The 21,637-nt window shown below is 40.3% G+C and overlaps 1 protein-coding gene across 3 annotated transcripts in view; it reads left to right on the top strand.

The window, feature by feature from the left end:
- The window catches only part of MACF1 (microtubule actin crosslinking factor 1), a gene marked incomplete at its 5' end in the record, with an annotated part of 341,117 nt that overhangs the window by 183,693 nt on the left and 135,787 nt on the right, over window positions 1-21,637 (top strand). For all 3 annotated transcript variants that reach the window (XM_082674679.1, XM_082674680.1, XM_082674678.1), the window contains 12 exons: window positions 3,081-3,207; window positions 3,607-3,790; window positions 4,207-4,376; window positions 9,982-10,160; window positions 11,506-11,644; window positions 12,309-12,502; window positions 13,727-13,889; window positions 14,699-14,782; window positions 17,657-17,764; window positions 17,950-18,048; window positions 19,901-20,053; window positions 20,360-20,448. In XM_082674679.1, coding sequence (XP_082530805.1) covers window positions 3,081-3,207; window positions 3,607-3,790; window positions 4,207-4,376; window positions 9,982-10,160; window positions 11,506-11,644; window positions 12,309-12,502; window positions 13,727-13,889; window positions 14,699-14,782; window positions 17,657-17,764; window positions 17,950-18,048; window positions 19,901-20,053; window positions 20,360-20,448 — 1,689 coding nt within the window. The remainder of the gene's footprint in view (window positions 1-3,080; window positions 3,208-3,606; window positions 3,791-4,206; window positions 4,377-9,981; window positions 10,161-11,505; window positions 11,645-12,308; window positions 12,503-13,726; window positions 13,890-14,698; window positions 14,783-17,656; window positions 17,765-17,949; window positions 18,049-19,900; window positions 20,054-20,359; window positions 20,449-21,637) is intronic.

Genomic DNA, 21,637 nt, shown 5'->3' with positions numbered 1-21,637 from the left:
GCTGCTGCTTCCCACCAGCCAACTATTTTACATTCGGTCGCGTGTATGTGTTGATGCTACTCTCACTTTGCCCCAGCTTCGCCTTCCCACCCCATGTCATCAAGTCCATTCTCTATGTCTACCTCTTTATTCCTGCCCTGCAACTAGGTTCATCAGTACCTTTTTTTTCCTTTCTTTTTTTAAGATTCCATGTATATGCATTACATACGGTATTTGTTTTTCCTTTCTAACTTACTCCACTCTGTATGACAGACTCTAGGTCCATCCACCTCACTACAAATAACTCAATTTCGTTTCTTTTTATGGCTGAGTAATATTCCACTGTGTATATGTGCCACATGGATCCAACCTAAATGTCCATCAACAGGTGAATGGGTAAAGAACAGTGATAATTCTTTTTTAAATAATTCTTGGTTATAAACAGTTTACTCTCAATAGTTGATTTTTGTACTGACAGCTAACTTTCTTCTTTATATTTCATTGAAATACGTATAAAGATTTTAAAAAGTTGAATTATACCACAAAACTTATAGTAAAAACTAGCAATCATCTCCCCCACCCCAGAGTTCTGCTTCCCAGAGTGAACTATTTTCAACTCTTTGAGCAGATTTTTCTGGTTTTTAACATCAAATGTCTAAATAATGTGATTTTTTTCCTGTTACTTAATTTTTTTTCAACTTTGGAAATTATTGACTTCTTACTCTAGGAAATTAATGGTTTTCTACACACCTGTAATTCACTTCTCCTTTACCCATCTTCCAAATGTAGTTATGTCATGATTTTTGTTTAAAATCAGTATCTTGTTTGTTATTTTTACATTAAGTTGTTTACAGCTGAACTGCGTAGTACTCTAGGGCATATTGTAAGCCTTACCCAAGCATGTCTTACCTCTCTAAATCATCCTTTGCCACTGTCCTTGCTTGCGCTCAGCTCCAGTTTCTCAAGCACCACAAGCATACTCTTGCCTCAGGGCCTTTGCATTTCCTCTGCTTGCTTCATATATTGACGTGATTCACTCCCTCACATCTTTAGTTCATCTAATCACATTCATATACTACCACCCCACTCACTGCCTATCACTCTCTATCTCCTCTCCCCATCAGAACACTTTATTTTTCTCCAGAACACTTAATACTGTCCAAAAGATTATAAATTTGTTTATTGCCTTTCTCCTCCCCTTAGAAGTTCTAAAAGAATAGATTTTTGTCTGTTTTGTTTACCTCTGTATCCTCATCACCTAGAACCTGACATGTAGTAGGTACTCAATACATGATTGTTAAAGAAAAGAATGAACGAGTTAGGTGATTGAATATATGTATGAACAAATTATTTTGTATAACTTTATGTTTCCTTGGAGCTGATAATTGTTTTGTTTTTAAGTTTGCTTAGTTGTCTATTTGTATCTTATGAATTTATTCCCAAACTCTCCTATTTTACTGTAAAAGCCTTCTTAGTATGGCCAAACACCAGGTAATCTTCAATTTTATTTTCTCTTGGAAACGTCTCTTCTGAACCATTCTGTCTTCCTTTTCCAGTCTGAACCTGCTCTGTAGGCCTGCTTCATTACTGCCTCCCTGGCATTTCCCTTCATCTTCACCCTGAAGATTCCCTTTACATCTCTTCTGTGTTGGACCCTCTGCTTCCTAGATTCTAAGTCTTATTTATTGGTTTATTCCCTGGTTTGGGAGAGTACGCTCTCCAGTAGCTTGCTGAAAAAAAGTGCAGGAGAAGTAAATTTTTTGAATCCTGTCATATCTGAAAATGTCTTTCTTCTCCCTTCATAATGAATTGGTCAGTTACAGAATTCTTCTGGAAATTCTTTTCAGTCTGAACCTTGAAGGCTCTGTCCCACTGTTTTCCAGCATCCAGGGTTTGTTGTTGAGACGTACAGTACGATTATCATTCTTTATCATTCTTTAAGTTTACGTAACTGTAAAATTCCCCTTTTGTAGTGAGCAATACTGTTATTTTGACAAATGCATAGAATTGTGTCCTCTATCACAGTCGTGATACAGGACAGTTTGACACTTTAACCTTTTGAATGAAATCTTTATCTCTCTGAAGATTTTAAACTCCTCTCTGTCTTTAATCTTTGAAGGGGATGCTGTGTCTTCAGGTGAGCCTTTCTTGTGCTAACCCTGAACACAAACTGGAAACTCATATCTTTCAGATCTGGGGAAATTTTTCTTGGATTATTTCTTTAATTATTTCCTTTTCTATGTTTGTTTTCTGTTCTCACTTTCAAGAACTCCCATTTGTCAGCTATTGGACCTCCTAACTGTTTCTCTCATTTTCTCTTATTTTCTTTCTGTTTTTTATTTCTTTGTATTTTTATTTTTCTTTGAGATTTCCTGAACTTTTATTTCAACCTTACAGTCATTTTAGTGGGATTTTTGGAAAATGGAAAGATAAACTAATGGGTTTAATGTCTGACATCCTAGCTTCTAGTTTTCCATCCTATTCTATATATCTTACATTTCTTAACTTGAAGAAATTCAAGGTAATTTGGTGTGTGTCGAGTGTGTCTGTGTATCTGAGTTTGTAAGTCATCCGTAAGTTGAGATTGAGTTAGGCATGGGATGCTAAGAAAAAGATCTTCTCAAGCCCTTCACACTACAAGTTTCGTTTTATATGCCAGGTGAACTTCTTAAATTGCTATTAACTTTTAAACATTTTAGCAGTTTTGTAAAAATATAGAACACAGCAAATCGCTTTTTAAGCATTGTTGTCATTTTTCAGCAATTTCAAATGGAGTTATTTTGTCTCTATTTTTCTCTATCATTGCTTTCCCTGGGTATTCCTCTCTCTAACTTCTCATAATTATATTACATTCAGGTAACATTTATGAGATTGCTAAATATGTGCTGACATAATGTATAGAATAGTGTAGCAAATTGCTTGAGCATCTCAATTTATTTAGGTCTAAAGAGTCCTGTGTTGTTAGTATTTGACTTGTTGCCTTTCTCTGCTCAGCATATAAGCTCAGTTCTGCTAAGGCAATCACATTTTTTCCTTAGAAGGTCTCTAGTGTGGAGCTGAAGCCTTAGAAAAGCTATAGCCAGGTTCTGTGTTGTTTGTAGGGTGGAGCAGTCTTATCAGAAGGTGATGGCCCTTTGGCATCAGCTACATGTTAACACCAAAAGCCTTATCTCCTGGAACTATCTGAGGAAGGACCTTGACCTTGTAAAGACCTGGAACCTGGAAAAGGTAATTATGACAGCTTTACCGCAGGCTCATAACCTATTGGCAGGTTTTTTTCCGGAAGGAACTTCTTACTGTGAGACTCCTCCTCACCCAATTGGTGTAAAATGGAGTCAGGGATACTGTTTTGGGGTTAGGGGCTTGAGGCTCTTAGGAACCAGAAACTTTTGCATAAGTGTGTGGAGTAGGGGAATACTGGTGAATTAACCATCATTAAGGCTTACATCCAAGAGGGCACAAAGAGTGCTTCTCAGATACTAGTAACGTCCTGTTTCTTGATCTGAATGCTGATTTCATGGACAGGTTCAATTTGTGAAAAGTCAGCATGTTTATAATTATGGTTTGTGCACTATTTTGTATTACGTTCCCATTCCACTGAAATGTCCTCTGGCTTTTTCTCTGCAGCTCCGCTCCTCAGCACCTGGGGAGTACCACCAGGTTATGAAGAACCTGCAGGCCCACTACGAAGACTTTCTGCAGGAGAGCCGTGACTCGGCGCTCTTCTCAGTGGCTGATCGTCTGCGCTTGGAAGAGGAGGTGGAGGCTTGTAAAACCCACTTCCAGCACCTGATGAAGTCCATGGAGAATGGTGTGTGCCTTGGGAAGAGGGAGAGGGAAGTGGAATGGGAGCCCTGAAGGGTGCTGCTGGACCCTTCATATACTCTAGACAGCGTCATCACCACCTTTTTACCACTTGAGTTGCTAAAAAACTTGAGATAGAGAAAAACTTGTAGAGATGAATTCTCAAAATGAGATCATGGAAGAAGAGGCCATATTTCATTCATTATTGCTTATCAACCTATCACATTTTCCTGTGGAAATTACGTGTTTGGATCCTTAAAGGGTAGTATATGATGCAGGGAGTTTGGGAACAGGCAGAAGGTTCCCCACATAAGGCCTTGCTTTCATTCATGGAATATCAGGTCTGCTGGAACCAGTGTTGTTCTCAGGTTTGCTGATCTCTGTTGTCGTGCTTAATGGTCTTCTGTGCTTGTGCACTCACAGAGGACAAAGAGGAAACTGTGGCCAAGATGTACATTTCAGAGCTGAAGAATATCCGGCTGCGCCTGGAGGACTGTGAACAGAGACTAATCAAACGAATTCAGTCCCCTGCCAGCTCTAGGGCTGACAGAGATGCCCGGCAGGACAGTGCATTAAGGATCGCAGAACAAGAGGTAAGCCCTAAGAGCAGCGGGTGCTGGATGCAGAGTAAACAGTTTCAGAATGAATTGGAGGGCAAGAGAGTCTGGATCCTAAGGAATAAGGCAGCAGACTCATGGCAATCGTACTCCAGAATTCTTCCCTGAAGTCTGTAAATGCCTTTCACCCATGGAAAAGCGTAGTTTCAGCTCCCAGGATATTGCTGAATGTTGATTAGTTTCCTACACAGTTGGGAAGGCAGACACTGGCAAATTGTTCTCAGCGCTGCTTTTGGACTACATATTTTAAGACTACTTAGTAGAGATGCTGCTCTCTGCTCTCTCCCTTATATGTATTGATGTGTATTATATTCTGTGACACGGTTACTGTCAGTCACATGACTCCAAAAATAGTAAGGAAAGACTCAGATTCTACTATGGCTCTGGTACACACTTCTCTGTGACTGAGCAAATTCTCTTCCTTAGTTTCCTTTCTTATAAAATGGAGATAGTAATATATGAGTCACACGAGTTGTTTTGAAAATTAAGTGATATGGTACATATCATGAGCTTCCTGGAAAAGTAGAATGCTGTAAAAAATGGGGTTGTATTCTTGACATAAAAGAAGCAAATATTAATTGCTTTATTAAGTTCTCATGGGCATGCAAAGAAAGTAAGCCAAAGCCCCTTGCTTTTGGCTCCTAGTGTAAAGAAGAAAAGGTTAAAGTTATAGTTAGAGACTTCAAGTATAAGAGATGTCATAAGATAGTACCTAGTGTACTTCCAGATTGCCAAGCAAACATTGCTGTAGGAATGTGGAGTGTTACTGGAACATTTCTACTTGGGGTGTGATGAGGGAGCTCTATGAAGAATGTTAGATTTGATCTGGGAGGTTAAAGGAAATGGAAAGCAGTGCCTAATGAGGAGTGAGTTTTCTCAACTTGAGAAATTTCTCAGTAATTCCTAAGCCTGAAGAAGAGGATGTGAGCCCAGTATAATTTCTTTTGGTCAAGAAGGATCTAATATGTCTGTGTGAGGCATGTCATATGTACCTGCAATTCTCATATTAAAGTGTTTTTACTCTTCTGTAGTCATGCAAAATAGGTCAGTCAAAGAAATAGAGGTTAATATTGAGCTCTCCTAAAGGACCTTTTTTTTAAAAAAAATTATTTTGGAATAGATTCAGATATAGAGAAAAGTTTTTATTCTCATATAACCGTCACCTAGATTCCATAAATGTTAACATTTTTCTACATTTGCTTTATCATTTTTTCTACATATGTATACATAATATTGATAATAATCTTTTTTTTTTTGAGAGTAAGTTTCAAACATGGTGCTCCTTTACCCCTGTATAGTTCAATGTGCATTTCCAAAAACAAGGATAGTCTCACATAACCATGGGACAGTGATTAAAATCAGGAAGTGAATATTGGTATAATACTGTTATCCAAGACCTTAATTGAAATTTCTTCAGTTGACCTAATAAATGGCTTTTTGAGTAGTACCCCCACTCCTCTGATTCCCCCCCCAAAAAAGAATATTTTGGTGTAGGATTCAGTGCAGCATCCCACATTGCATTTAGTCGCTGCGTCTCTTTAGGTTTCTTAACCTGAAACAGTTTCTTGATTTTTCATCATCTATCATGACCTTAATATTTTTGCAGAGTGCAGCCCATTTATTTTATAGAATGTCCCCCTATTTGTGTTTATCTAAGGCTTGTTCAAGATTAAATACAGGTTACACATTTTTGGCAGGAATACCATAGAAGTGATAGTATGTCCTTGGTGCATCCTGTCAGGAGGCATGTGATGTGGATTTGTCCCATTACTGGTGATAGCTTTTATCACTTGTTGCTGTTTTCCTCATTGTGATTACTAAGTATCTTGTGAGGAGATACTTTGAGACTATGTAAACATCCTGTTTTACATCAAACTTTCACCAAACTGTTACAGTAGCTATTGTTGATTCTTTTTTTTTTTTTTCTGATTTTTTAAAATCTTTATTGGAGTATAATTGCTTCACAATACTGTGTTAGTTTCTGTTGTACAACAAAGTGAATCAGCCATATGCATACATACATCCCCATATCCCCTCCGTCTTGAGCCTCCCTCCCTCCCTCTCTATCCCACCCCTCTAGGTCATTGAAAGCACCGAGCTGATCTCCCTGTCCTATGCTGCTTCTTCCCAGTAGCTAACTATTTTACATTTGGTAGTGTATATATGTCCATACTAGATACTACTCTCACTTCGCCGCAGCTTCCCCCTCTCCCGCCGTGTCCTCAAGTCCATTCTCTATGTCTCTGTCTTTATTCCTGCCCTGCTAGCAGGATCATCCTGCCCTGCTACTAGGTTTTTTTTTTTTTTTTAGATTCCATATATATGTGTTAGCATATGGCATTTGTTTTTCTCTTTCTGACTTACGCCCCTCTGTATGACAGACTCTAGGTCCATCCACCTCTCTACAAATAACTCAATTTCGTTTCTTTTTATGGCTGAGTAATATTCCATTGTATATATGTGCCACATCTTTATCCATTCATTTGTCAGATGGACATTTAGGTGGTTTCCACGTCCTGGCTATCGTAAATAGTGCTGCAATAAACGTTGTGGTACAATGTGGTACAATGTCTCTTTTTCTTTAAATTAATTAATTTATTTATTTTTGGTTGTATTGGGTCCCCGTTTCTGTGTGAGGGCTTTCTCTAGTTGTGGCAAGCGGAGGCCACTCTTCATCGCGGTGTGTGGGCCTCTCACTATCATGGCCTCTCTTGCTGCAGAGCACAGGCTCCAGATGTGCAGGCTCAGTAGTTGTGGCTCACAGGCCCGGCTGCTCCATGGCATGCGGGATCTTCCCAGACCAGGGCTCGAACCCATGTCCCCTGCATTGGCAGGCAGACCCTCAACACTGCACCACCAGGGAAGCCCACAATGTCTCTTTTTGAATTATGGTTTCTCAGGGTATATGCCTGTGTGGGATCGCTGGGCCATATATTAGTTCTATTTTTAGTTTTTAAAGGAACCTCCATACTGTTCTCCATAGTGGTTGTATCAGTTTACATTCCCACCAACAGTGCAGGAGGCTTCCCTTTTCACCACACGCTTTCCAGCATTTATTGTTTCTAGATTTTTTGATAATGGCCATTCTGACTGGTGTGAGGTGATAACCTCAATTGTAGTTTTGATTTGCATTTCTCTAATAATTAGTGATGTTGAGCATCTTTTCATGTGCCTCCTGGTCATCTGGACGTCTTCTTTGGTGAAATGTCTATTTAGGTCTTCCACCCATTTTTTAATTGAATTGTTTGTTTTTTTGATACTGAGCTCCATGAGCTGTTTGTATATTTTGGAGATTAATCCTTTGTCTGTTGTTTCATTTGCAAATATTTTCTCCCATTCTGAGGATTGTCTTTTTGTCTTGTTTATGGTTTCCTTTGCTGTGCAAAAGCTTTTAAGTTTTATTAGGTCCCATTTGTTTATTTTTGTTTTTATTTCCATTTCTCTAGGAGGTGGATCAGAAAAGATCTTGCTGTGGTTTGTGTCAAAGAGTGTTTTTCCTATGTTTTCCTCTAAGAGTTTTATAGTGTCTGGTCTTACATTTATTCTTTAATCCATTTGGAGTTTATTTTTGTGTATGGTGTTGGGTAGTGTTCTAATTTCATTCTTTTACATGTAGCTGTCCACTTTTCCCGGCAGCACTTAATAAAGAGGCTGTCTTTTCTCCATTGTATGTTCTTGCCTCCTTTATTGTAAATTAGGTGACCATATATGTGTGGGTTTATCTCTGGGCTTTCTATCCTGTACCATTGATCTATATGTTTTTGTGCCAGTATCATACTGTCTTGATTACTGTAGCTTTGTTGTATAGTTTGAAGTCAGGGAGCCTGATTCCCCCGGCTCCGTTTTTCTTTCTCAAGATTTTTTTGGCTGTTCAGGGTCTTTTGTGTTTCCATATGAATTGTAAAATTTTTTGTTCTAATTCTGTGAAGAATGCCATTGGTAGTTTGATAGGGATTGCATTGACTCTGTAGATTGCTTTGGGTGGTATAGTCATTTTCACAATGTTGATTCTTCCAATCCAAGAACATGGTGTATTTCTCCATCTGTTTATGTCATCTTTGATTTCCTTCATCAGTGTTTTATAGTTTTCTGAGTACAGATCTTTTGCCTCCTTAGGTAGGTTTATTCCTAGGTATTTTATTCTTTTTGTTGCGAGGGTGAATGGAATTGTTTCCTTAATTTCTCTTTCTGATTTTTCATTTTTAGTGTATAGGAATCCAAGAGATTTCTGTGCATTAATTTTGTATCCTGCAACCTTAACAAATTCATTGATTAGTTCTGGTAGTTTTCTGACCAAATTAATTATTAGTATGACTTTTGCCAAAAGGTGATTTTCTAATTCTGTCATTCCTTTTACATTTAAAATTTTCCATTCTATCAAAAGCGAAGCGCTTGCCTCCCCCGTTCCCTCCTTTCTTCCTTTGTTATGTCAGTATGAACTTATGGATTCTTATTTTAGTTCAGTGGTTTGTATAATAACTTGCTACTGTCTTTATTTTGATGTTCAAAATTTCCCAAATTTAGCCATTGGGAGCCCCTTCAAGCTGGGTCCTATGTCATTTTTTTTTTTTTTTAAGATGTTGGGGGTAGGAGTTTTAGTAATTTATTCATTTATTTTTGCTATGTTGGGTCTTTGTTTCTGTGCGAGGGCTTTCTCTAGTTGTGGCAAGCGGGGACCACTCATCATCGCGGTGCGTGGGCCTCTGACTATCGCTGCCTCTCTTGTCGTGGAGCACAGGCTCCAGACGCGCAGGCTCAGTAGTTGTGGCTCGTGGGCCTAGTTGCTCAGTGGCATGTGGGATCCTCCCAGACCAGGACTCGAACCTGTATCCCCTGCATTAGCAGGCAGATTCTCAACCACTGCGCCACCAGGGAAGCCCCTATGTGATATTAACATGCCTCGTCATTCTTTGAGTGCTTTCTTATTTCTCAATAAAACAGGATATTCTGGGTTCCTCTTGCCTTTACCAACCCCAACCCTAGAATCAGCGTCTCTCCTAGGAATCTTGCTTCCTTTAGGTTCCTTTATTTAGAAACCAAGATCAGGTGCTGAGTGTGCTTATTTTTATTGGCGTGTCCACTTCTAGGCCTGCTTAGCAGATAGAGCGTACAAGTGATCACAAATTCATATATCTGTTTCCATCCAGTTCCAAACCAGTACCTCAGGGCTTATTCTGTTCTTTCCTTTTTCCAAATATGTAACTCCCCCAAGAATAAAAAACCTCCTTCACATTATCCACAGTAAATTTATTTATTGCTCAATTCTAACATGTACAGATAATGGTTTCAGAACTGCTAACTCATAGTATTACAAAAAGCAAACCTACTAACTAGAGTTTAATGTAATTCTTTTTGTGTTTATCCTGAAGGTATGTCTATAGTCAATTCTGTGTTCAGAAGTTACTTGTCTGTATTCTTTCCCCAGCTCCCCCTGCATTGCTGTTTCCTAGTTGATTCCATCATTCTCCTATATATGGCATTTGGTTTGTTTCCAATATTTTGCTATTATGAACAAGGACTTCTTTTTAACTTCTTTGTTCAATTCTTTCTCTGTGTTTGTTGTGTGTCGTGTTCCTGACAGCACGCCCAGGAGGATTTGCAGCTACTGAGGTCAGACTTGGATGCTGTTTCCATGAAATGCAGCAGCTTTCTCCATCAGTCCCCATCTGGTTCGAGTGTCCCAACTCTGCGCTCAGAACTCAGTCTGCTGGTGGAGAAAATGGAGCATGTGTATGGTCTCTCCACTGTCTATTTGAACAAGTGAGTGAGCTGAGAATTCGGGTCCAGAGGGCAATATTTTCGATTCAGATGAAAAAAAAAGTGCCTGGAATGTTTCATGAACAGTTCAGGGAGAGTGCACCCATAAAAAGAGCTTGTACCCATAAAAAGAGACCTTGGCTTTAGTTTCAAATAACAGGGAGTGGGTTCATTTGGTCTGCAATGAACAAATGCCAGGAATACAGAAGTGGAGTTGATTTACAGTTTTAGGACTATTTTGAACCACATTTCTGATTGATTAGATACCTCTTTTGAAAAAGAAAAAGGGACGCTAAAGAAAGAAAAATTTTCATCTAAACTAAATACTAGGCTTTGAGGGTCTTTCCTCTACCCACCCATCCCTACCCATGACCTTGAGAAGCAAGATCTTAGAGTCTTCATGATATTGAGTGGATTTCTGGCCTCATGCCTTTTTTCCCATGAGACCACCGTGCGTGCGTGTGTGTGTGTGTGTGTGTCCCCCAGTGCCACCCAGAACTTCATTTGTGTGTGTGTGTGTGTGTGTGTGTGTGTGTGTGTGTGTGTGTGTGTGTGTCCCAGTGCCACCCAGAACTTCATTTGTGTGTGTGTGTGTGTGTGTGTGTGTGTGTGTGTGTGGTACGCGGGCCTCTCACTGCTGTGGCCTCTCCCGTTGCGGAGCACAGGCTCAGCGGCTATGGCTTACGGGCCCAGCCGCTCCGCGGCATGTGGGATCTTCCCAGACCGGGGCACGAACCCATGTCCCCTGCATCGGCAGGTGGACTCTCAACCAGTGCGCCACCAAGGAAGCCCCAGAACTTCATTTTTAATTGGCTTAAATTGGCGGCACTACACCATGCTTTCTTGTTTTTATGAAACCCTGTCGTTATTTAGTAATGGCGAAGTTGATCTTTTTTTAAAATAAATTTATTTATTTATTTATTTATTTATTTATTTATTTTGTGCTGCATTGGGTCTTCGTTGCTGCACACGGGCGTTCTCTAGTTGCGGCCAGCAGGGGCTGCTCTTCATTGTGGAGTGCCGGCTTCTCACTGCGGTGGCTTCTCTTGTTGTGGAGCATGGGCTCTAGGCGTGGGCTTCAGTAGTTGTGGCTCGTGGGCTCTAGAACGTAGGCTCAGTAGTTGTGGCGCACGGGCTTAGTTGTTCCACGGCATGTGGGATCTTCCCGGACCAGGGCTCGAACCCGTGTCCCCTGCATTGGCAGGCGGATTCTTAACCACTGTGCCACCAGGGAAGCCTGCGAAGTTGATTTTGACAGTTACGTTTGGTGAATCTCTCTGTAGTGCTCCAGGTCTGTAGCTCAGCTTTTAAAATGTATGTATTAATGGAAGTGATTTTATCCTCACAGGCTAAAGACAATCAGTGTTATAGTGCGTAGCATCCAGGATGCTGAACTCTTAGTCAAAGGTTATGAAATCAAGCTGAGTCAAGAAGAAGCAGTACCAGCAGATCTCTCAGCTCTGGAGTCCCATCGGTCTACGTTACAGGTTGGTTGTTCTCAGTTCTTAGGTTGACTTAACGTATCCATAGCTTGGGGTTAGCAGAGAAATGCAGTTTTGGATGGCATGACACTGATGTAAGTTTGCATTTGAATTAGGCAGAATATCATACTTAATATCTTTTGATGTGGGTCCAAAGAAGAAAGGATTGAGAAATATGTCTAGCTAGAAAGGGGAGATAAAGGACTATGCTTCTCTATTTATTTCTTCCTATTTCTCCCCAGTAAAGTCATAGTTTAATTGGATATAATCAGTGGTTGTGCTATAAGTTTGTAAATCACTTAGCTGTTATCTCCTTTGATTCTCACAAGCAACTCTGTGAGGTAGATAGAGGAGGGATTTTTATCTCTATTTACATATAGAATACCAAGATTCAGATTGGCTAAGTGACTTATCATGGTTTCATAGCTTATAAGTGGTAGAGCCAGGTTTCAGACACAAGTTCTTTGCACATTTTCTGTACTCTACTGACTGAGCAGTTTGCATGAGGACTGTGGAGGCATTTCTGGCACAAACAGTATAGAGTCTAGGTTCCGAACCACAGATGTAATATGGAGCTGGCTGTAGACAACGTCCTTGTTTTTTACCTTAGTCTGAGTCCTTTTTTAGCGTGGAATATATTTAACCTGTTGCTGTGCTTGTGTTTTTATAGCACTGGCTCAGTGATGCGAAGGACAAGAATTCAGTGTTTTCAGTCCTGGATGAGGAAATTGCGAACGCCAAGGCGGTGGCAGAGCAGCTGAGTCGTCTGACCCCAGAGCGAAACCTGGATTTGGAACGCTATCAGGAGAAGGGCTCCCAGCTGCAGGAGCGTTGGCACCGGGTCATTGCCCAGCTCGACACCCGGTAAGTGGCCGCCCCTCCCTTTTCTTCTCTTAGGGTTCAGGAGCCAGGTTTTAAACAAAAATAGAGTTATTTCTGTGTATGCTTGTTTAAAGGCAGGAATTGATAGGGAGGGGTAGAAATTAAGTGACAGTATACCTTCTAGACAACGTAAGTGCCAGGAGGTTGGGACCACCAACCCCAAAGCAGTCCTGAGGCTTGCTTTTGGGGCACAGTGTGATGGTCCTATTAGCAGTGCTTCTCCTGTGTCCCTGGTCTTAACCCATTTAAGCCATGATGACAGTGGTGTCTTAGAATATAGACTGGAAAGGTGACTTAATGTTCTTTTCTCAAGGACAAAACCTGAGTTCTAGCTCTTGTTTTACTAGCTTTGAATTTTTTTTTTTTGGCCGTGCTGCACATCATGCGGGATCTTAGTTCCCCGACCAGGGATTGAACCCGTGCCCCCTTACAGTGGAAGTGCAGAGTCTCAACCACTGCCATGCCGGGGAAGTCCCTAGCTTTGAATCTTAATATGAGTTATTATTCGTAGTGGAGCTTTGTAGAATTTCTTGCTTCCTTTTCATTTGCTGATTTAGTGGTTTTTATCTGTTATTTGAAGTCCTGCTTTTGATGACTGATTTGAGTAGCAAAGATAGGAAACTACCTATCTGAGGCTAGGCTAGTTAGGAAAATATATAGGAAGTGGGGTTATAGAGACTCAGATAAGCTTGGACTGATTCTCTATAATTGAATTACTATCCCAAGGCTAGTTAGACTAACAATAGTGGTATAGGAAGCTGTTACTGTAATTAACAGTTAATTACTACTATTTTTTACCCACTCCACCCCTACTTTTCTCCCCAAGAAACTACAGTGATTCATAAATCATAGCTGGAGTACTCTGACAGGTACTCTGTCTTCAGGAGACAAAAGTGTACAGGCAGTACTACCTTATTGGCAACCTGGTAATCCTTGGCAACATAGGTGAAAAATTTGACAAGGATTATCATGGGATGCCAGGCCCCAAAGCCGATTCCAGGCCTAGCAGGGCACGACTGGCTTCTATTCACTTTTCACCCCATAGCGTAGTGGGTATAGCTCCCACTCAGTGCTGCATTGCTCTTTCCTCAAAATAAAGATGTATCCTCTGTGGTTAAGCCCAACTGGGCTTGGAGGGAATTGCCTCATTTACTTAATTGTATTTATACCAAGATAACTGATAGCAGTTTCCCTTTGCTTCTGCAGCCAATCTGAGCTAGAAAGTATCCAGGAAGTTCTGGGAGATTACCGAGCCTGCCATGGAACTCTCATCAAATGGATTGAGGAAACCACTGCCCAGCAGGAAATGATGAAGCCAGGCCAGGCTGAGGACAGCAGAGTGCTATCCGAGCAGCTCAGCCAGCAGACGGTGGGTGTGGCCGTAGCCGAGTGGAAGTTGCACGGGGGAAGCTAGCTCATCATGAAGAAGATGATATGCTAGCAATTAGCTTCCCTCCAATGTTAAGACATTCTGAGCTCCTTCTGAAAAGGGTTTAAGCAGGATGGGCTCTAGGTACTGGTTTTGCATTTAGGCCAGGTAACCTGTAAGGCCCCTTCCAGTCCTGAGTTTCTGTGAGTATATATTGAAAGCACTAGATGGGCAGAGTAGAATTATCTTGCTTTATTTCGTTTCTTGATATTACATTTTGTTTTGCTAGGATTAGAATATAGGGGAATGAAAACCCAGGGAAAGCTATGAGTGGAAGAAAATTATTTCATTCAAAGCAGTTTTTATTTGTTGGTCTTTTGGGTTTTTTGGGTTTTTTTGGCTCCCTCACTCATTATGAGAACTTGAGCAAATTACTTAGTCTCTTAGTATTCTACTTTCCTTAACAATAAAACAGACATAGTCCATTATTTGTTCAACTGCCCTCCTGAGGTTTTTGTAGTTAGGATTAGATGAAATGATACATGTAAAATACTTAGAACGATGGTTTTCAAAGTGTGGACAACCAGAGTAGCAGCATCAGCATCACTTGGGAACGTGTTAGACATGCGAGTTCTCACACCCGAACCCAAATCTATCGAATCAGAAACTCTGGAGATGGAACCCAGCAATCTATGCTTTATCCAGTGTTCTAGGTGATTCTGACGCAGCTAAGTTTTGAACATGGTAAATGCTCAGCTGTTTCAGTGATGATAATGACAATGATAAGGTTGTGATATTTTGGTTCCCAGGAGCTGTTTGCAGAAATCGAGAGAAATCAGACAAAACTGGACCAGTGTCAAAAATTTTCCCAGCAATACTCCACTATTGTAAAGGTAATGCTACCATATCCGAGAAGGAACGTAAATCGTCTCCAGCTTAGGAAGATCTGCATGTCACTATAGGTTTTGGTTTTGGACAAGTAAGCAGAGCTCTTCTGCTCCATCCTTAGGTTAATGCAGATGTGTGCTTCTCATGGCCACATATTTGGGGATGCTCAGAGAGGTACCAGACATCAGCTGAGATTTGAGGAGTCTCCATTTGGATGACCCACAGGCCTCTTAAACTTACCATGTGAAAAACAGAATGTTTGGGTTTTCTTCTCAAATATGCTTCTCACTATCTTGCATATCTCGGCAAATAGTGTCACCATTTTCCTAGTTGCTAAGGCAAAAAAAACCCCAAGAGTCATCCTTAACTCTTCTCTTTACCTTAAACTTTATGTTTAACAACAGTCTGGGAACAAGTTGCTTCATCTTCCAGTATGTCCCGGATCTGACTACCCGTCACTGCCCCTCCCTCCCCCATTTTCCTGGTTCACATCTAAGTGAAGAATCTTCCATAGCCTGCTCCAGTACTTTGCGCTGCTCTCTTGCTTCTGCTCCTGCCCTCACAAGCTATTTTCCCACACAGTAGCCAGACTCACTTTTTAGGAACATACCACACATCACAGAACCTCAGGCACCATCGATTATAAGCCACATTATTTTATGCACTACCAAAAAGGGAGAAACTCCACCAATTATGCACATGTCAAGTAAGACATATTGCAAATTTTCGAGATACTAAAATGTCAGGGAAATGTGTACCTTACCATAGCTGAAACATGTATAGATTAGATCCTGTCACTCTTCTGCTCAGAACTGTCTCATGGCTTCATATCATACCTGTACTAAAATTTTAAATCCTTTTGTGGTTTATGAGGCTATGCAAGATCTGGCTCCCCACTTCCTATTTCTCTGATAAGGTCTTTTAAAAAAAATGACCTGAGATTCTCATATATTTATTTGTTTAACATGTGCCTTCCCACGAGAATGTAAGTTCAAGGGGAGCAAGGTTTTTTCTGACAAGCACATAGTCGGTGCTCAACGAATAGTTTTTTAAATGAATACATTTCTTCAGTTAATAACAGGAGACTTGGTGTCACAAAGAATTGAGTTCACATCCTAGCTTCACCATTTTCTAGGCTTAAGACTTTGAGCAAACACTTAGCCCCTCTGAGTTTCTGTTGCTATATCTACAAAATGTGAACAGTAACTACCTCACTTGTGATTGCAAAGTGTTTGCAAAGATTAAATGGGATAATTTATACATAGGACAATGCCTCAAACTTAAAATACATTCAGTAAATGGTAGCACGTGTTTTTATTAATATTTTATTGTTACTATTTTTTTTTAATAGACTGCTTATGGAACTCATTCAGTATTTTCCTCCTGCCTAGAATTTTCAAAGTCGACAATAGAAAGCAAGACATTCTAGGCAAAAGGAACTGCATAATCAAAGGCATGGAGGAATAAAATCCAATGATTATATGAGGAAATAGCAAATTCTAGCAATTCTGGTATAGCTAGAAGGTGTACTTTACATGAGAAACAGTGATTGTGGAAAATGAGAGGGGAGATTGGGGCCAACCTTTGAAAGGCCTTGTTCAGTTCCTTTGTCTTTACCATCTGTTCTTTTTTTTTTTTAAATAAGAAAGAGCTTAACGGGTTCTCAAAACTGACAGGTTATGGCCTGGGCAGCCTGAGCAAGAAGAGTGGCATCAGATAAAGCTGAACATGTAGACTGAGGGCTGGCTGGGGCTCACAGACATTTGGATTTTATTCCAAGAACATAGAGGAGTCAGCCAAGAAGTAAAATAGTAAGAAGTTAAGATAAATAATCTGAATAACATTTTATTTTTTTATTTTTTGGATTTCTTTTTTTTTTGAATTTCATTTTATTATTATTTTTAAACAGCAGGTTCTTATTAGTTATCCGTTTTATACAAATTAGTGTATATATGTCAATCCCAGTCTGTTCTTGCTCCTCAAAACATGGTCTGTGAACCAAGAGCATCGACATCACCTGATAACTAGTCAGAAATGCAGAATCTTCAGCCTGCTGAATCAGGATCTGCATTTTAACAGGATCCCCAGGTGAATGTTGATATTTGAGAAGATCTTCTCTAGGTCACTGAGAACTTTCAAACAGAGGAACGAAGTGGTCACCTTTTTGACTTAGAAAAGTTATGCTACTAGCAGGACAGAAAATAAATTGGAGGTGAGACTCTAAGCAGGAGAGTAAGAGGCTATTGCACTGTCATGTGAGCTATGAAGAGGGCCTGGACCAAGGCAGCACTCTCAGGATTGCAGAGGAAGTGACAAGATAGCATGGTGACATGAGAAGAGTGTTGGTTTAGGGACGGAAGACAGATTCCAGTCCTGACTGTGTTGCTCACCCACTGAGTTAATTAGGGAAGCTCACTTCCTGTCTCCTGGCCTCAGTTGCCCCATGTGTGAGATGAAAGGATGGGGTCAGCACACAACAAACTGCAAATTCAGGAGCAGCCAACTGTGGCCCACAGGCTAAATCCAGCCTGCACACCTATTTTATATGGCCCATGAGAAATGCCTATAAAAAATCAGAAGAATAATACCTCACGACATATGAAAATTATATGAACTTCAGCTTTCAGTGTCTCTAAGTCATGTTTTATCATAATACAGCCATGCTCTTTCATTTACTTACTTTCTATGGCTGCTTTCACTTGCAGTGGCAGAGGTGAGTAGCCACGACTGAGATAGTACAACTTTCAGGAAAAGTTTGCTAACCTCTATTCTAAAGGATCGTCAAAATGCCTTTCACCATTGAAATGCTGTGATGCTACTGCATGACAGTGTGAGCTCTAAGCCCTGTGTAAACGTAGTTCAATGTCTTCTTCCCCCAGGACTATGAATTGCAACTGATGACGTACAAGGCCTTTGTGGAATCACAGCAGAAATCCCCGGGCAAGCGCCGTCGCATGCCTTCCTCTTCAGATGCCATCACGCAAGAGGTGAAAGGGTGGGGCAAGGACGTGTGCCGCTGTCTTCCCTCAAGGAAAGATTCGCTCATCGAGGCCTTACAGTTTGATTACTGTCGAGCGTGTGACTTCATGAAAACTTCCTCTTATTGTCAACTATTTAAATTGACTTTTCTGGCAGATAACTTATCTAAATTGTTTTTTTTTTGGAACCGTAGTTCATGGACTTAAGGACTCGCTACACAGCATTGGTGACCTTAACAACTCAGCACGTGAAATACATCAGTGATGCACTCCGGCGGCTGGAGGAGGAGGAGGTGAGGGCAACTGGGTCCTAAATCATCTTGAAAGTAGAATGAAAAATCTTGAACCTCATCTGTCAAGATTTAAAATGCACACACAGCCAGCCGATGTCCATTGTTCACAGTAGTCATGTTCTATGAAGGCACTGTACACACTGCACCAGCAAATTCTTTTTTTTTTTTAACATCTTTATTGGAGTATAATTGATTTACAGTGTTGTTAGTTTCTGCTTTATAACAAAGTGAATCAGCTATACATATATCCCCGTATCCCCTCCCTCTTGCGTCTCCCTCCCACCCTCCCTATCCCACCCCTCTAGGTGGTCACAAAGCACCGAGCTGATCTCCCTTGTACCAGCAAATTCTGAATTCATGCATCCAGGGGAACACAGGGTTAGGTTACTGCCAGCTTCTGGTCACATCACAACATTTTTGTCAATGGATAATGCACAACCTGGTTTTATGTGTGTTTTTGTTTAAAAACACATGTTAAAATATATCTTATTGATTCACTAACATTGAACTCATGGCCGAGAGCAATATAACTCACACCTGAACAAAGCTTATTAAACGCATTTTCTCCGTAAGGCACATCACAGCCTTCTAGTGAATAATGAGGACAGACTCTCTTGTGTCTGACACTCCCACGTGCAAGTATCTTTATTACAGAAACGTTATAAGCATGAAGAAAGGGATATGAACAGAGATCGTTAATAAAGCATAATTTGTTAAAGAGGAATAGTGGAAATATCCAAATTCCATATGATGGAATGCTATGAAGCTGTTAAAAATAATGAAATACATTTAAATGAACCAACAAGGAAAGATATTTATAATATATTTTTTGAGGAAAAAAGCAAGTTGTATGTATAATTATGATTTCAGTAATAACAAAACTGTGTGTACCACAGAGGGACAATACGGGTATACAAACAAGTTTAGAAATATATATACCAAATTCCTGAGGAAATGAGATTAAAGGAACATATATTATGAATTTCAGATTGTTTGAATTTGTTGTAATGAGTATGCAGTCTTTTTGTAATTATGAAGATCTTCTATGTCTTTGCAAAATAAGTTTCCACATATTCAATAACACTTATAAAAGAAATGCTGTTGGAAACATTAACCCATACCAACTTTTGCCCATGTAAATTAGCAAAAGACTTCCTTTCTGTCAGTACCTACCTCATTTAATCTCTGTAGATGTCCATCTTTTCATCTGTAAATCTAAGAATTATGAACATGTGTAAGATGCTATATGTGAAGGGCTTTTTAATTAATTTATTTTATTTTATTTATTTTTGGCTGTGTTGGGTCTTTGTTGCTCTGTGTGGGCTTTCTCTAGTTGCAGTGAGCGGGGGCTGCTCTTCATTGTGGTGTGCAGACTTCTCATTGCGGTGGCCTCTCTTGTTGCAGAGCACGGGCTCTAGGCGCACGGGCTTCAGTAACTGTGGCTCGCGGGCTCAGTAGTTGTGGCTCACGGGCTTAGTTGCTCCACGGCATATGGGATATTCCCAGACCAGGGCTCGAACCCACATCCCCTGCATTGGCATGCGGATTCTTAACCACCGCGCCACCAGGGAAGCCCATGAAGGGCTCTTTAAAATCAGTAAATAATTATTGACTTCCCATCACATATGAAAACAGCATGCCTTTTTAGAAAAGTGCTAACCTAGATATAATGTATTTAGCTATTAGTATCACCCAGGCGCTGGTGAGCAATGCTGTAGGCTGGGTAAATTATATTTAACTTGGGGTTATTTTATGATTTAGGTAACATTCATGTCTTTGTTTTAGGAACTCTGAATCAGGCCGGTGTAGTAAGACATTGACCAAGATACTGATTTTCTATTTCCTCTTCTAGAAAGTGGTAGAAGAAGAAAAACAGGAACATGTGGAGAAGGTTAAAGAACTTTTGGGCTGGGTGTCTACCCTAGCAAAGAATACACAAAGCAAAGCTACCTCATCCCAGACCAAAGAATCAACAGACATTGAAAAAGCTATTTTAGAACAGCAGGTGAGTAGAAGGTCCATCTGTCACTTCCTGGGTAGCATAATATGTGATTACTCATTAAGAGGAATAATATGTCACATATGGGCCGCCAGGAACGATTATGATCTCAATAAGTGTTAACTTCCAGGACTTAAAGAAACTTAAGACGTCATCTTATTTGTACTTCTGCTTTCTAGATCACTGTATATAGTGGTAATAATCATCTTACCTAAGCTAATTTTTTCCCTAGGATTTTATTTTAAGTTATTTCAAATGATTTTTGGTTCTTTAATATCTTGGGTTCTGAAACTTTTTTCTTCTACTGCATAGGTTCTGGCAGAGGAGCTAACAACCAAGAGGGAACAAGTCTCTGAGGCCATTAAAACTTCACAGATCTTCTTGGCCAAGCATGGTCATAAGTGAGTATTAAATGAGAGATTACAGCACATCTGGGGGAACTGGATCTACCTGACTAAAACTTTAGGTCATGATCAGGATTTGGGCTGGAGACTTCAGGGTGGCAAGAGCCAGATTAGGAAGAGCCTTGTAGTTCATCCTGAGGAGTATGCATTCTACCTGCTGGCTATGGGGAAAGATTTTAAACATGATTGGACTTCGTTGATAAAGGTTTCTAGAACAGTTTTATAGAGAATGGATAGACATGGGACAAGAGTAGAGGCCTGAGAGACCAGTTAAGAGGCTGTTCTGATAATATAGGCAAGAAACGACGAGAGATGGAGAGGGGACAAAGATTCAAAAGATAGTATATGGATAATGAACTTACAGGGTTTGGTGACCAATGAAAATTATCAGATATAACTCCCAGGTTTCTGGCTTAGGCCACTGGGTATTTGGTGATGCTGCTAACCAAGACAGAGAATACAGGAGAAAGTATGGGTTGAGGAAGAAGGAGGCAGCTATAGTTTCAGACATTATGAATGTGAAGAACCCACTGGACATCAGAGGGTAAACTTCCAGTATGTATTTGGAAGTACCTGATACATTATTTATGCCTTATGTAGTTCCACTAAAGGTGTCCAGTGGACAGCTTTATGTGTAAATTTAGAATTAATGAGAGACGTTTGAGGTGACAGAGATTTGAGTCATCAGCATAGAAGAAACCATGACTGGATTAGCTTACAAGGGTTCAAGGGCTTCTCGGCCTATAAGGGAAGCCTTAGAGAAGTAAGAGGAAATTATGAGTGATACCTTAGAACCCAAGAGAGAACAGGGCTCCAAAAAGAAGGAAGTGGTCAAAAGTCAAGAAAAGTTAAAACTGAGACATGGCTATTAAATTTGGCAAGTTGGAAGCTTTTGGTGACTCTGGTGAAAAGCTGGGGGATGATGTCTCATTTAGAGTAATGGGGAACACATGAGGCGTGGAAGGTAGTGATAATGAAATTAGACTACTCTTCCAAGGAGCTTGGCCATGGGAAAGGAGAGAAATAATACAGCAAGTACTTAGAGCAGAATTTATGTTCAAGAAAAGGTTTTGTTTTATTAAAAGATCGGGGAGACTTAACTGTGTTTATGGACTGAGTCTCAAGGACCGAAGGGGAGAGAGAAATTGAAGTCATAGGAGAGGGGTTGCAAAGGATGTAGGAGAGG

This window comes from Grampus griseus, assembly GCF_964374135.1.
Source record: "Grampus griseus genome assembly, chromosome: 1".
Taxonomy (NCBI): Eukaryota; Metazoa; Chordata; class Mammalia; order Artiodactyla; family Delphinidae; genus Grampus; species Grampus griseus.
This window is presented reverse-complemented; position numbering and strand designations above follow the sequence as displayed.